Source organism: Prionailurus bengalensis, chromosome C1 (genome assembly GCF_016509475.1).
Source record: "Prionailurus bengalensis isolate Pbe53 chromosome C1, Fcat_Pben_1.1_paternal_pri, whole genome shotgun sequence".
Taxonomy (NCBI): domain Eukaryota; kingdom Metazoa; phylum Chordata; class Mammalia; order Carnivora; family Felidae; genus Prionailurus; species Prionailurus bengalensis.
The window spans coordinates 159,783,050-159,799,728 of record NC_057345.1 but is presented as its reverse complement, the minus strand read 5'-3'; the positions used below and the strand labels follow the sequence as shown (position 1 = coordinate 159,799,728).

At 41.5% G+C, this 16,679-nt stretch overlaps 1 protein-coding gene across 1 annotated transcript in view; it reads right to left on the bottom strand.

The window, feature by feature from the left end:
• The window catches only part of MYO3B (myosin IIIB), a 410,735-nt gene extending 394,675 nt beyond the window's left edge, over positions 1-16,060 (bottom strand). The window contains exons 1-2 of the mRNA XM_043573368.1: positions 16,029-16,060; positions 168-351 (exon numbers count right to left, since the gene is read on the bottom strand). Coding sequence (XP_043429303.1) covers positions 168-351; positions 16,029-16,060 — 216 coding nt within the window. The remainder of the gene's footprint in view (positions 1-167; positions 352-16,028) is intronic.
• Positions 16,061-16,679: the final 619 nt, after the last annotated feature.

The following is a 16,679-nucleotide window of genomic DNA, read 5'->3' as shown; positions in this document are numbered from 1 at the left end:
TAACTCCAAATGGAGTCCCTTCATGCAGATGAGCTGACAAATCATGACTCATTCTGAGATTTCATGCCAGGTTTCATGAAAATCATCCCTAGAACCAGGAAAAGAAGCCGAATGCTCAATGTGCATAAAACACTATATTGTGGTTGCAATTTACTACCATTACTTACACTGATTGGATCCAAAACTTTTACTGCAGCCAGGCTCCCATCTCTCTTGTTAGTTACCTTGTAGACCTTGCCATAGGTGCCTTTACCTATGGTCTCTATAATTTCCCAGGTATCAGTGGGATCTGGAAGCGATTCAAGTCCAAGCATCGTGGGGTTGTAATGAAACAATCCATACAGATGTTTCCTGGTGGGGAGAAAAAAAGTTATGTGCTGTTGCACTTCTTAACTAGCAATCTTAAGGTATTTTTTTCTTTTTATTTTCCCCTTTTATTTTAAGTAGATTTTTTTTTTTTTAAAAACAAAGGGTATTTGAAGCTTTCTTAAGTAATGGTGGTAGAAGGTGGAGGAGTGGGCAACATGATTCTAAAAGAGGAGATTCTATAAGCACTACAGGAAGAAGCAAGAGGGCCAAAGAGGACAACTGGTCGCGACTGGACAGTTCTCATTTTAGGCTACCTCTAGGGGAAGTGTCTGAAAGCTAAAGGACTGAGATCTTTGTGCTCAGGTTCTATAACTATGACCAGACCTTGTTGTTGATGGTCACTGGACACCAGTCTCCAACCTCCATGTGCAAAGTGTAGGCTGCTAGGAAGGAGGATCTGGTGCCCCTATCAGGCATCAGTCAAAGTCCAGCATTGCTGCCCAGGTCTTGGGTCCTGCAAGGATTAGCCAAGCTCAGACTCCATCCATACAGCAATAGCCCTGTGTGGGAATCACACTGAGTAGTTAACCAGGAGCTGCAAACTCACTTTGCCTATTTAGTAAGAACACAGCCCTATGGAGTTAAGTACCAACAGCCTGACAGGCAAATAAAGTCCCTAAGACTGATCCTCTTTAAGTTCGGTTGCTCCTTGATGAAGGGTCCCAAACCTGTCTGCTTCTAATCCCTGCAGAGGGGCCAGACTCCAACAGCAAAAGTCATGACATCCAATCCCCACACAGGGGCCTGGTAGCTACCCAGGCTGAGCACTTCTGCCTCATCTTGGGCATTCCAATCTGCACTTCTAATTCTAATCATTTTCGATACTGCATCCTCTCACAGTGCAGCTTTCTGACCTGCCACAAGAATCCAGTTTTTATCCCTAACCTTTCTGATGGGGGCATTTCAAAGATACTGAAAACCATTACCAAAACAAAATAAAATCCCAGTGACTGTGGGGTTGATGCTGGAAAGAAACTGTCTTTCCAGAGTTCACCTGGCAGGCACACCATGCTTCAAAGGAGCCTACAATCAGTACCTCAAGAGCCCAGGCAATATTTACCCTGGGCTGAGGCACTGACCCCAAAAGACTGGCTGGTCAAATAACTCCTGCCTTTCATCGGTTAGTTTCAAATTTTGAATAAACTCCAGCCTTTCCTCCTGCCCAGTGTTTAACAAAATCAATCTTTTTCACCACATGCTTCACTATTTTTGCCATCTGTACATTACCTATGCTATTATTTACTAAATATGTTTAAATTACTTGCTTTTTCATATTAGTAAATATCTTTTAAAGGCGCTTTTATCTCTACCCTAAATGCAAAACCAGTATCATTTGCCATATATTGAAATTAACCACAAAATGATAATTATGCTAGAAATTATAAAGAGCTATTCAAAAGTTCAGCCAGATTCTGCTACCCCGTGCTCTTTCTTTCTAAAAAAGGGAGATAGCTCATCAAATGCTGGAAAGGAATTAAAGACAAGCACAAGGTTTTCCTTTAACATCATCAGAAGACCTGAAAAGAATTAGCAAGAAAATAACTATGTCACTGTGTGTTTCAGTGCTCCTTATTGTGAGATCACTAAAACCTCTCAACACCTTGAGAACTGTTCCAGGCCTGGCTTCTACAACAGCAAAACATTGGAGTAGCCAGGGTTACTGGTCAAGGCCAGACAGGTTTGGGAGAGTTGTGAGGAGGGGAGAGATGTGTTTCCCGGAGAGAAGAATCTGGCCCATCAGCCTAAATGGAATTACTTTACACTTGCCAGGGCAGTCCCCGTTCCCCCGCCGGCAGGGACACTCACAGCTAGGCTCGGTGTCCTGACAGAGTAGTGCTCAAGTCAAACTGTCTGCATGATCCTGGCCCTTCCTTCCCTGACCAGCCCTGAGATGTGAACTGGCTACTCATGTCTCTGCACCTCAGTTTCTTCATTGGCATCATGGGGCTGCTGTGACTGGTGATACAACGTCTTCACAGAGTTGCAAGAAGGATTGCAAGATGATAGCAGAGTCAAGTGAGCATAATGAGAGCCCAAAGAGGGCATCTGGCATCATAAAAGCAGAGCACCTAGTTCTGGTTCAGAATAGGCAAGGCTCAACAGTTTCCTGTTTTATTTCACTTTTAGCCATGAACTAACGAGAACCAAATTAGTTGTACTCCAATCACTTAACAGTTTCAGAAAAATGTCTGGAATTTGGTGTGTGCAAAGGAAATTAAATCACAGAATGTGGCAGTGGGAGAGGACCCTGAAGGCCATTGAATCAAGTGGTTTTCTAATGATTTTTGGCCACAAACCCTTTTGTTAAATTCAAACACTTAGAATGCTGGTGTTTAAGTGGAAAGAAGCAGCCCAGGTCTGGCTGAGGCAGGCTGGGGAACCCTGTGCCCCGTATGGGAGACATGGAGGGTGACTAACCATCCTGGTTCACCTAGGACTGCCTCAGCTTCAGCACTAAAAATCTTGTGTCCTGGGAAACCTCTCAGAACTAGGTACACTGAGATAGCCTGTACCCTAGTCTCTGAGGCCTCCTCAGAGCATTATCAGAAGGTCATTGTTTAAGCACCCCCACCCCATCCTCCCTTCCCCTCTGGTATGTGCTAAATTGTATTCCCCCAAATTCATACATTGAAGTCCGAACCTCCAGTACCTCCAGACATGACTATATTCGGAGACAGAGCCTTTACAGAGGGGGAACATGAGGTCATATGCAGAGCCCTAATCCAATATGACCAGTATCCTTGTAAGAGATTAGGACGCACACATACACAGAGAGAAGATCATGTGAAGACACAGGGAAGATGGGTCATGTACAAGCCAAGGAGAGAGACCTCAGAAAGAGTCAACCCTGCCAGTACCTTGATCTCGGACTTCCAGACTCCAGGACTGGGAGGAAATACATTTCTGTTGTTTAAGCCACCCACTCTGGGGAACTATGTTATGGCAGTCTTAGCAAACTAATACACTTTTGTTTTGCAGATGAAGAAAATAAAACCCAGATTGGTGTCACGACTGCTTACTAGCAACGTAGGAACAGCAATGTGGGCCTCCCTACGCCTGATCCTGTGATCTTTGTTCCACAGAATAGAAGAAAGGGAGTCAGCTAATTAACAATGATCCTGTCTGACCAACCACACCAAATATTCAAAAGTTCTGTGGTGGAAATACTCCCACTCATATGGAAGCCAAATGCCCACAGACCTAACAGACGGCAACCTGCACTCCTTGCCCTCCACCCCCTAGAACAAAAACAACTCACATGGAGAGACTCATCTACAGTTAGCACCAATGACACAGTGAGTTGAGGAAGACCAGGTTCCACTGCCATGCCCACCATGTCTATCTGGGCATCCACAGACAAGGTTAAATAAAAGTGCAACAGAATAATAAGGTTGCCAGTCCTTCTCTCTTTAAAATCAATACCCGACTCTATCAACTCTCTGACAATTGATTAAACAGTCAGCCCAAACAGTGGCTGTTTATATAGCTCCATAAACGTGGTTAATAATCTGCTCTGGGGAGGCAGCTGGAATAGCCCTTCTGAGAACCAAAAAGCTGCTCCTGGTCAGAATGTTAACCCTGAGGGGACACTGCACTTCTGCCAATGTCTGTTTGGGGCATGACAGAGCTGGACCTCATGGAAATAGTCAGGACTGACGGAAAAAGAGCCAGGAGTGAAGGGATGAACCTGAGACCTCAGGACTCTGCAGAACCTCCGAAGTCCCCATGGAGGCACCTGGGCCTCCCACAATCCCTGGAATTTGTGTGGACTTGAAATGAAGGGGTTACCCCTCAGGAGTCTACAAACCTCAGGTTATACAGGCTACTACCTCTTTGAAAGACAGACAGGACTAGTCTGTCTTGGCACAAGAAAGTGATACATTTGTCAGCACAGGGTGGGCCTGAGCAGTTTAAAGCCAATCAGAAGTCCTATCAGCCTGGACGTGTCTATGTGTGCAGCTGCTCTAAAATGAGACCTGATGAACACTTTTTGTTTTTGCATGTAGTCGTATTATGTAAGTCGATGCCACAAATGGATTTCTTATCAAAGTCACTACTCTCTCAGAGCAAGATTCTGCTGCCCTGTATTACTGTGGCACCCACATCCTTCCACTATCAGGAATAGCTATTAGCAAGGCAAAGAGGACATCACCTGGGAAAGATATCCTCATTGAGTGAAAGGGGGTTACACAGTATTAAAGCAATATTTTCCTATCTTTGTCACACATCATTAGCCAATTATCTAGGAAACAGCCAAACTTCTCATTATTTAAGCTGATAAGAGAGAGAGACAGACAGACAGACAGACAGACGGGGGAATTGGTTGATTTAGTAAGAGACTCTATCCTTGTGGTAACACAATCCCTTGCTTGGAAGCTAAGAATAATTGTCTTTTTCTTGTCCTGTTTTGTTTTGTGAAGGCAAACTCCTGGAGAGCAGAAGCTATGTCTCTTTTTGGTGGTTGAGAATATTCTTTCTGTTGGTAAATACAAATGGACCAAACATGACCTCTGCCTGTTGCCAACAACAGGGGCAGATCTCACACCGCCAGCTCAGTTCCAGATCCCTGCTCCGATAAGAGAGGGGTGGCTTGCCCAGGTTACACATCACACTGTGGTGAGGAGTTTCACATATGGCTGTAAACTAATAGCACAGCTGCTGCTTTATCTTATCAGGATTGAATGTCTAAAGACTTCCTTAGGAGTTCTAGTTTCAATCATCAGCAGAGAACATGGTTTTAAAAAATAAGCCACAGAATATTCCATAGTTAGGTTTTGTCAAACATGATTCCATAGATTTCTAGTGACACACACACACACACACACACACACACACACACACACACACAAAGTCAGGCATTAGGCTTCCTGATGGAAGAACATCCCACTACCTAAGAAATGGTATTTCCAAAAAAAATTAAACCCAAATCTGATCTTCCAGATTACCAATTTACAGGAATAAAAAGGGACAGGGCAACCACATCATAACACACAGAACTGTTGAATCGCTATGTTGTACCCCTGAAACCAATGTAACATTGTGTGTCGACTGTATTTCAATAAGAAGGGCAGAGCAACATGTTAGACAATACCATCCATGTACAGTAAGCAAAATCCAGACCCTAAATCTCTCCAAGAAACTCTCCCAGACAAATGATCCAATTTCTTCAAACATTAAGTTGCAAATAAAAATAAATTGAGAAGGATAACCTTAGGGTTAAAAGAGGCTTAAAATACATACCAAATGTGAAGTAAAGTGTGGATTCACACACAAAAAATATATAACATTTATCAGATATTCAGATCACTGATTAATTATTTGATGATATTAAGGAAGCATTGTTAATTTTGTTTTAGCTGTGATAACTGTATTTGTGGTTATATTTTTTAAAAGGTTCCTTATCTTTTAGCAATACACAATGAAATATTTACAGGTGCAACAATATGAGGAAAAAATAAGAAGGGGCATTTACATGACACAACATTGGCCATGAGGGATAATTACTAAAGCTGAATACATGGGGGTTCACGATTATATTCTGTTTACTTTTGTATGTTTTCCAATTTCCATAATAAAAAGTTTTTATTTATTTTTATTTTTTTAATGTTTATTTATTTTGAAAGAGAGAGAGCGTGTGAGCAGGGGAGGGGCAGAGAGGAAGAGAGAGAATCCCAAGCAGGCTACGACGTACCATCAGTGCAGAGCCCGACACAGGGCTCCATCCCATGAACCGAATCGTGAGATCAATGACCTGAGCCAAAATCAAGAGTCAGACACTCAACCAAGTGTGCCCCCCATAACAAAAAGTTTTTAAAATTCAGTGTAACTAATGTATGTCAGCGTACATTCTGGAATTTATACACTTGGTCAAACCTACCTCCCTAAAGAGTTTCTCCACCACTGCTCTCCATGATATTCTAAAGTCTCAAAGTCTCATGAAGGCTAGCACTTTATTCATGTAAGAAACAGTAAATTTTTAACCAACAAAAATACACACCAGCATTTGATTCTAAAGCACCCACATTCATACTGTCAGAAAGTCACCTTCCCAATCCACCTCTAGCTGACTGAGGCACAGGCAATGCCCCTCTGTGGCTGATGTCCCAGCCCAAACTGCCACTAAATACAGAACTATAGTTAGGAGGAACTAGTGAACTGCTGAACAGCACAGGAAAATCAATAGGCAGAAGAAGGCAAGTGACCTTCCTCTGTCCATCCAACTCCTGTTCTTTCTTCTTGAAGGAAGAAAAGAAAAAGAACATCAATTTACAGACACTGAAATGACCAAAAGACTCATCACCACAAAGATCTATAATCTTTTTCATCTTGTCCCTGAGAAACTGCCCATGGCATGAAGCTGAATCTGCCCAAGGCTATAAACACAGAGTCACATAAAAGAAGAGAGAAACACACACTAACCAGCTGGGTGGGCAGTCCCTATGCCACTGGTGAAGGGCCTAGAAGAAAAATGAAGAATAGTCCATGGTGAGCTTTGACTTTGGCAAGAAAGAGAATCCATGCCACAAATCTCACCTGGTGCCCTTAAAACGGATGTGTTCAGTGAAGAAGGAAAAAATAATACTAATCCAAGGGAGGAAAATGCTCTTGGAAAATTCCCTGTTCATTCACCTGTGTCTTTTCAGAGGCTCTAAGAGCTGACATCAACATGGGGTCAAAAACAAACAGATGAGCTCAATTCTTCCAGGGATGAAGTGAGCACTAAACATCCTCATTCTAAAGTGTGGCTTTTTCTTCCCTGTCCTACTGCTCTTTCTTTCTTTGTGCTTTGCCTTTGGTTCTACAACAAATATAAGTAAAAATAACAAACTCAATTCTGCTTTTGAGGTTCTAAACCTGTTTAGAAAACCCTTAAGACTTCTGGGGTAAAGTGGAACAGTGAAGTCAGGTAACAACTTTCTCTAAAACTAAGTGAATGAACGATGTTAACAACAAAATGTTGAAATCCAGCAAAGATACATTAGCAGCGATTAAACAAAGGAAATGACACAATGTCATGCCATAATATGTGAAAAATAGAATTCAGGGAGAGTGAGAGATGGGAGATCCCACAGTCAACTGCTGTTCTCAACCATGCTCTCTTTTCCTAGAGGTGTGGTGGGTTTGGGAGACGGTGAACAGACAAAATTCTGAAAAACCTCAGCAACACTCCCAATTTAGAAAGAAATAGTCAGAGGGGGAGAATTAGCAGCAGGGAAATGAGTCAAGGCTCATTCACTTATATATTCAATAAGAATTTATTAAGAAAGCATTCTATAATTACTCAAAACTAGGCTATGTGGGTCATTAAAAGGAAGTAGAAGAAGTAACCAGGTTCTATTCTAAAACAAATTACATTTCTAAAGATATGCAGAAAAGATGGCTCCTGCCAGGTGGGATGACCCTAGCACAGCACTTTAAACAATATTTCAGAAAGAAGAGCAAAATCAATATCCATCAACCATGATTGCACCTAATGCCCAGTACGAGTGCCCCTACATCAGAGAGCAAGGTGAACAAGTCTCAGAGAGACAGACATTTCCTGATAAAGCTACTGAACATCACAGCAGAGACAGAATCTTTCAGGTACACAGAACCAATACACACACACACACACACACACACACACACACACACACACCACAAAACAAAGAAAAAGCAACAGAACAAAAGCTTAGGTTCCCCTCCACTCAATACTCAATATGAGAATATATGTAACCTATATGTACAAAGTTCTGAAGGAGAAAAAAGTGTGAACAAATATTTTTATATTTAGCCAATTTGTCGTTCAAGTATAAAGACAACAGACATTTTCAGACATGCAACAGCTCAGTGACTCCGTGAGTCCCACTTAAAAAAAAAAAATGACTTGAATGCCAAATCCAGCAAACCAAGAGATAAACGTGGAGCTCTAGTAAAAAGTCCGATAGGTCTGAACCTATTTACATTTAGAAATAAGGTTAAACAACAGTATGATGTACGTTTACTTCACACCGAGAATGTTATACATTTCAACAATAAAAACTAATAATAAACCAAATTCAACAGTATGGGGGGAGGTAGAGGGAAAAATAACAGTAGAATTTCCTCACATTTCTTTACTTTCTAAAGATGATAAAGCAAGAAATTGATACTTAAGGATACTACTTGAAATTATAAAGTGCAATTACTATGCACTAGGAAATGTTCTGCACATTATTAGAATCACCAGAGTTTAAATCAATAATGTGCTTACACATGTTATAAAATCTTTCACCACCAAAAACAAAGTGTCAAAATTCATAAAAACTTAAACCTCTAGGAGAAACCAACAAAACACAGTAATAGTAACAGACACTGCCACCCATAACAAAACAAGAAGACAAAATAATAAGAAATATATATAATACAATCAATATGGTTAACCCAACAGATACAGATCAGAGTACAATCCAACATAAAACTTCTTTTCAAGTACTTTTTAATTTTAAATTTCATTTCAGTCAGAGAGGAACACTTAGACGCATCATATGAACAGACTAAAAAAGAAAAACCATGTGATCACCTCAACAGATACAGAACAAACACTTAAAAACTTCAATATCCATTCAGGATTTTATTTAATGCTCAGCAAACTAGAAATATAAGGGTATTTCTTCAACTTGATAAAGGCATTTATAAAAACCCTAGAGTTAACATCACACCGAACTGTAAAAAACTGAATGCTTTCACCTTAAGATCAGGAACAAGGCAAGGATGTCTGCTCTCCCTAGTTCTATTCAATATTGTGGGGGAGCCAGTGCAATAAGGCAAGAAAAAAAAATTAAAAGCATCCAGATTGGAGATTAGAAAGGAAGAAGCAAATAGACTTTATGTGCAGATGACATGTTCATCTATCTAAAAAATACGATGGCATTTACATAAAGCTAGTAGAACTAATTAGTGAGTTTATTAAAAATACAAGCTACAAGGTCAGTATTTTAAAATCAATCATATTACTATATTATCAGAAAGGAAAGCTTTTCAACAAACAGTGCTGAAACAACTGTATAGCCATATACAGAAAGAAAAGAGGTTTCTCCACCTCTTCCTCTCACATACAAAAATTAACTTTAATTGATCATAGAACAAATGAAAGAGCTAAAACTCTATGAAAGTTCTAATAGATAAATATGTAAGGATGTTCATTGTAGCACTGTTCCTAATAGAACCAGACACAACTGTAAGGTCCATTATGAAGAGACTATGCAATAAATCATAATAATTACATAAAATGAAATACCATATAACCACATATAATCATTTAAAAGGAAGGAAATGAGTTTTGTGTCAATTAATATGGAAAGAATAACAAAATAAACAATTATGTTTTTTAAAAAGCATTGAACAGTATGTAAAGATGGTAACTTTTCTGTAAATAAAAGTGTTTATACTTACAGCTACTTTATGTGTATGTTTATGGGTGTGTATCTATATATGGGTGTATCTTTATGTTTGTATTTTCCAGAAAACTACAAAAGAAACTCTTACACTTTAGGAAGAGCTATCAGGAAGGGGAGAGATGAATATAATTTTGAGAAAATTTATACCTTTCTATACTACTCATTATTTTTTGAGCTAGTGCATATGTTATTTTATTTTAAAAACTAAATAATTTTTTTTAACAAATAAGAGATCCCTACAAGGAGATTATTCTGGCCCAGATGCCTGCTGAGATCGTGGGAGAACAGAAATCATGTAAAGCAGTAGAAACCCATCTTGAGAAGAAGAAGAAAGTAGAGAAGAAAGAAACCAAAAAAGTAGAGAAGAAAGAAACCAAAGGACCATGCTTAAAAGAGGATTGATAAGTGGGTTCCCTACCAATTCTACACCCAGGCCCTCTGAGGTCTGCTAAGCTTTGTCTGTCCTTGGACATCCATGAAATTTCTTACTACATTCTTCTAAGAAGCTCTCTCTTCTCACAAGCCAATCTAACTCCCGCATAAACTGGTTTTAATTCCTAAGAACCCCAAGAAGCCTGGCCTGTACCCTTTTTGAATATCTTGCATTATTTTATAGTGGAGGTGCAGCCTTACCTTGCTGAAAATGAAGCAATCTGAAGCATGTACCCTGTGAACTCCTGCAGTCAGTCAAGCCTAGCGAGTATGATTTAAATAGAAACTTGTCCAGCAACATTTTATACTTGTGAGAAAATTTATGATTAAGATTTCCATTTCTGAGTATGTTATTCAGAATAACTTGTCTAAGTGTTATACCCTGTATGAACTACAAATCTTAGAAGAATGTTTTTAAACTAGAGAATAGCTTTTAAAAAGCAATCAGAAAAGTAAACAGTGGAAGCTCAGAGGGAATTTGCATAAATATTAAATATAATAAACACCCAGAGACACATAAAATAAGAAAAGACATATCATATAAGCTTGAACAAACTAGAATATAATTCCAAACTATCATATAAGCAAGTGTGTGATACAATGGTAAAGGCTGGTAAGAGACTAGGCCCATTTTTAGGAACTGGCTTAACAAACAGAACCCATCTACACATGGCTACAAAGAATACATTCAAGCACAGCTTGGATGTCATCTCTTCTAGGAGGCTTTTCTTAATCTTCCCATTAGAGGTGACCTTTCCTTTATGTATCACCTACTCTTTTCTAGCAGTTACCACATTGCCTGACATTCACTGCTCACATGTTGGTCTTTTCCACCAGTGGGCTGCTAGAGAACACGTGTCATGCCTCCCTAATTTTTTTCTGCCTCATAGGCAAATGTCCATTGTATAATAAGTGTTCAATAAATGCTTGTCGAATACAAGATTAAAAATCAGAACTTTAAGAACCAGTGAGGTTTTCTTAATTAAAAAACCATTGTAGTTTCATAGAAAAGTAAGGAAATGAAGAAAAATAAACAAAGAAAAATACTACAACACTCGAAATAACCACTGTTAGCTGTAAATATAATTGCAAATAAACACACACAACCATTGATTCATTCATGTCACAACCTTACTTAAAAAAGTAACCTGTGATGGCCTCCTATTGCTAAATTAAAGTCCAAATTCTTCAGTCACATATTTAAGACCTCCACAACCTAAATGCAGCCTTCCAATCTTATCTTAAAACTCTTTTCAGGGGCACCAGAGTGGCTCAGTCAGCTGAGTGTCCAACTGTTGATTTCGGCTCAAGTCACAATCCTAGGGTCGTGGGATTCAGCCCTGCTTCGGGCTCTGTGCTGAGCATGGAGCCTGCCTGGGATCCTGTCTCTCCATCTGCCCCTCTCCCCCACTCACATGCTCTCTCTCTAAAAAATAAAAAATAAATTTAAAAATTCCTCTTATTTCCCTGTATCAAGCTTATGATGAATTTCAACTAAACCCCTCACCATTTCCCAAACCACCCTTGGATGTCTGCACCTCTGTAATTTTGTCTGAATAATTTCTACCAACAGGAATGCTCATCTCACCATATCCATTAATCAGGAGTCCTACCAGCCCGTCAAGAGCCAGCTCATGTTCATCTATCCCTCCACAAATAGGCAGCTCCTTTTCCTTTGGAACTCTATAGTACTCATATATGATAAGCTGCCTTGTGGTGGTCTGTGAATAAACCTCAGATCCCAAATGAGGTCCCAAGCAAGGCAGAGAGACTAATTCATATGCGTCCCCTCTACATTTATATCAGCTCAACAGACATTTGTGAAACAAAAGAAGAGGTTGAGTATAGTTAAATATGGAAGGCTGTATTTTGCAGTCTCAAAGCAATGACTTCAGCTGACCCCTGAAGAAAGTGCATGCCTTGGATTAGTGGAGTGTGGATTGTGGGAAAGACTGTATACCCCTTCCATTGTGACAACCAAAGACATCCCCTGGCACGGCTTCCAGGTAAGGATTAATTGAAGGCATGACAAAGGGACCATGGGCAGCTGGAGAGGGAATTAATGAGCCCTGACAAGATCTGGCTGGAGCAAAAGAATTACTTCCACCAAAGAGGTGAGAAGAACACCCAACACCATCTATCTTTGAACCTCTCTCATGCTCCTATGGAGGAGATAAGTCAACCGACAACCACTCCTTTTCTTCCCTTTTCCACTCATGTACATACTGAGAAGCAATGAAAAATAAGGTAAAGAATATGGTCTCTAGTCCTGAATTTCATCAAATCCCAGCTTTTACACTTACTAGCTATACCGGCAAGGGGAGAGTTGCTCACCCTTCTGTGCCTCTGTCTCTTCATCCATAAAATGGAAATAATGAAAGCACTCACCTCTTAAAGTTGTGTGGTAGTCTCAACAAATAGGAAGCACAAAATACATTATTTATTATTACATCGTGGAAAAATCTGCTAGCTGGAAAAGAGGAATATCACCACTAGATACCCTTTTCGTAACATTGTAAAATCATATCTATCATAGGGAATTTGCTAAGTAAATACTGGATGTTGGACATTATACCACATGCCACACCTCCATGAGGAAGTAACTATTACTATTTCTATTTACAGATAAGAAAGCTGATGCATGGAAAGATTAAGGAAGTTAAGCTAGAAGCCAGGATTTAATTTTTTTTTTTTTTTACCCTACTCTGCCTCATTGATTTAAGAAATGTTTAATGAGCATCTGCTATGTGTCTGGCATGTTTCTAGGTGTTGAAGATACAACAATGATCAAAACCAACCATGGGGCACCTGGGTGGCTCAGTCAGTTAAGCGTCTGACTTCGGCTCAGGTCATGATCTCACGGTTCATGGGTTCAAGCCCTGGGTAGGATTCTGTACTGACAGCTCAAAGCCTGAAGCTTGCTTCAGATTCTGTGTCCCTCTCTCTCTGCCCCTCCCCCACTAGTGCTCTGTCTCTCTCTGTCTCTCAAAAATAAATAAAAACATTAAAAAAAAAAACCAGACCCAAACAATGCCTTCATGGAGCTTATATTCTAGGAGGGGGAGAGAGACAATCAACAAAATAAATAAGTATAATATACAGATGATAGGTAGTAATCAATTGCTATGAGAAAAATAAAGTAGGAAAGGTGACCAGAAACTCAGAGTGGGTGACAGGCAGGGTGGTAACAAGACCAAGGAAGACTCACTGAGCAGGATACATTTGAGAAATGACAGGAAAAAGATGGAAGAGTAAAACTCTGGGGGGCAACTATTACAGACAGAGGATACAGTAAGTACAAAGGCCCTGAGGCAGGAGTTTACTTAGCATATTCAAGGAATAGCGAGAAGCCAGTTGCAGGCTACACTGGAATAAGAGAAGAGAAGGGAGAGAAGTAGGTGGTGGAGTCAGAGAGATATGGGGTGAGGGAGAAGCAGATAAATCACGTAGGTCTTTATCAGCCCCTGTAAGGTAAGGACCTGGCTTTTACTTAGACTGAGATCAAAAGCCATTTGTGGGATCTGAGCAGGAAGGGCATGATCTGACATGTTTTAACAGGTTACTTCGGTGGCTACACAGATAGTAGACTGAAAGAGGTGCCACTTGAAGATCCCTTAAGAGCAAAGCTATTGCAACAAAAAAGGATCTCCAGAAGGTATGATCACAACGGATTGGTTTTTTCAGAACAAAGTGCTGGGGAAGCCTCTTTCCACCTAACCTATGATGTCTTGTTGAATACATCAGTTGTGGGGAGCCCTCATTCAATTATATTGCAACTGGGAGCCTTTCTAAAACAAGCTGCCAGGGTGCATCCACAGCAGCTGGCTAGAAATCACTGCATTCTCCCTCATCACTCTTCAGCATTACCTTCATTTTAGAAGATGAACTTGAACACAAAACTGGCTGTCCAATCTCAGCACAACGTTGACCTGCTATGATTGGGACATTTAGAACATGGCCAAGTGGCAGAAGTCCACAGTCCAGAGAGTGAGGCTTGAGCTTAGCCAGACATTCCACAAAGTGTATACCAAGCACCCACTCTTTGCAAGCCACTGAAAGACTTTATAATGAATCAGACTCAGTCCTGACCCAAGTGGGCATATGGTTCACACAGTGAAAGGATACAGCTTAAACACAAATCACTACACAGCAGTAAGTATACACTATAGGTTGTAGACTACAGACTAACTACAACTAACATTGGGAGGGAGACGGTCCACCCAGCCAGGAGGATTTGGGGATGGCATCTGACTTGGGCTTTCAAGGGGAAGCTGGAGCTGGACACACAGATGCTCAGAAGGTTTGCCAGGCAGATGAAGCAAAAGGAGAGACTGGAAAATGGAGGACTTAAATTGGGAACCACGGTTGGGACAGTTTGGGAGGACCCAGCAACACTCATAAAAAAATCCCTCAGCAACTTATTTAAAATGTAGATTCTGGGCCCACTCCCCAGGAATTCCCCCAGGAATTCTGAGTCAATAGTGGGTGGAGGAATCTGTATTTTTATCAAGGACTTTCAAGTAATTTTAACGTTTTCCACTCAACTCCACACCCACTTTGAGAAACAATGGTAGAGATGAGTTAAAAACACCCCATGTAATTTCCCCTATTATTCTCTCTCAGATAATCCTGTTTATTTCTTCTAAGCACTAATTGCTATAGATACTACTTTTGTATCTATTTGTTTATTTACAATTGATTCAATCCATGGGGTATAAGTAATGACTTTTCACCTTCAAGCATAGGATTTCACCAGAGAAAAATGAAGTTATTTTTCTCAGTAAACACAAGGATTTTACAGAACGTGTTCTATTTGTCAATGCTTTTTCAGCTACTCACGGTTTTTGTAAAGTACGATTGCTTCCAAAAATGAAATCTATTTTTAGGCAGGTAAATAAGACCTTTCACCTATCGGTATGATCCCAAAATTCCTACGTTGAAGCCCTAACCCCCAGTATGACGGTATTCCAAGGTGAGGGCTTTGGGAAGTGATTGGGTCATGAGGGTGGAGACTTCATGAATGGCATTCATACCCTTATAAAAAGAGACACTAGAGAGATGATTGCCCTATCGCCACCATGTGAGGACAAAGCAGACCAGGGCCTGGACTCTCAGCTGTTCTGGAACCCCCATCTGGATTTCCCAGCCTTCAGAACGATGAGAAATAAATTTCTGTTGTCTATGCCACCCAGGCTATGATATACTGTTGTAATCGCCCAAACTGATTAAGACAGTCGACAAGCTAGATCGTGGATCAAAATGGAAAACTATATGATTTGATCATTTTAAGGCTATGTATGGATGGGAAGAAAATCTTTCAGATTTACAAGATTTCTTTTCCTAACAAGTTCCAATTATTTCACATGTGATGTAAGTAATCAATTAGCACTCCTTGCGGACAATCAGTAAGTCCTGTCAGCTCTACTCTAAAAATAAATTCCTGAATCTGGATATCTGGCACAACCATCACCACTACCACCAGGGCCACCGCAGGCCCCCACAGAGCCTTTTGGGCAAATGAGAAAACTGACCGCTCATCACCCGGCCAGGCCCCTCCACCAGGGCGCTCCCTGCAGCCCCGCCACCTCCTCCAGGTGTCCAGGCCACTCTCGTCTCCCCTGGCGCACAGCCCCGGGCTCCCTTCCTGTCCCCGGCCTCAGTTCTGCCCCCTGCCTCCCACAGTCTGCTCTCCACACAGGCACGAGTGGGCTCTTTTTTCAAAGTTGCATAAAATGCCATTGCAACTAGAACAGGATCCAGTCTCCTCCCACCCTGGCGAGAAAGGCCCCTCTCCCTTTGGGGCCACACCTTCTGCTCGGCTCTCGCCCGCAACCCGCCATCTTGCAGCCGGCCCAGTGCTCCGCGTTCCTTCCCACCTAAGGCACCTTGCTATTCCCGGGTGGAAAACATTCTCCAGCTCCTTCCCACCTTTAAAGGCTCCGCTGGCGTACCTCGGCCTTCGAGGAAACTTCTGGAACCACCATGCTCACGGCGGAGCCTGAGGAGGCTGGCTGAGCGTGCGGGATTGGGCTGGGGTTCCCCAAGGCGTCGCCAGCAGGGTACAAAAGTTGCGGTTGGGATAGGAGTGAGGAGGCGCTGCCTGAGGAAGGAGATGAGCTTTGTGAGGGGCCCCTGAGCAGAGCGGGTCCCTTCCTAGGGAGTCACAAGCCGCAGAAAAAAAAAAAAAAAAAAAAGTAAAAAGTTGGTTTGTGTCCTTCTGAGCTGTTGAATCTCTTGGACCTCCAACTGGGCAGGTGGCCCTGCTGGAGCGAGGGAGCAGGGAGGGACCCTATAGGAGGCCTCCCACGAGGACGACCCGGAGGCCAGGAAGCAGCGGCAATGCTCACCGGAAGGTCTCCCTCCCCCCTGCGCGTGCCAGTGAAGGGAACCGGATCTCCGCTACTGCGGAAGGGGCTGAGAACCACGCAGTGCTACGCTAATTCCAGAGCTGGGGAAGCA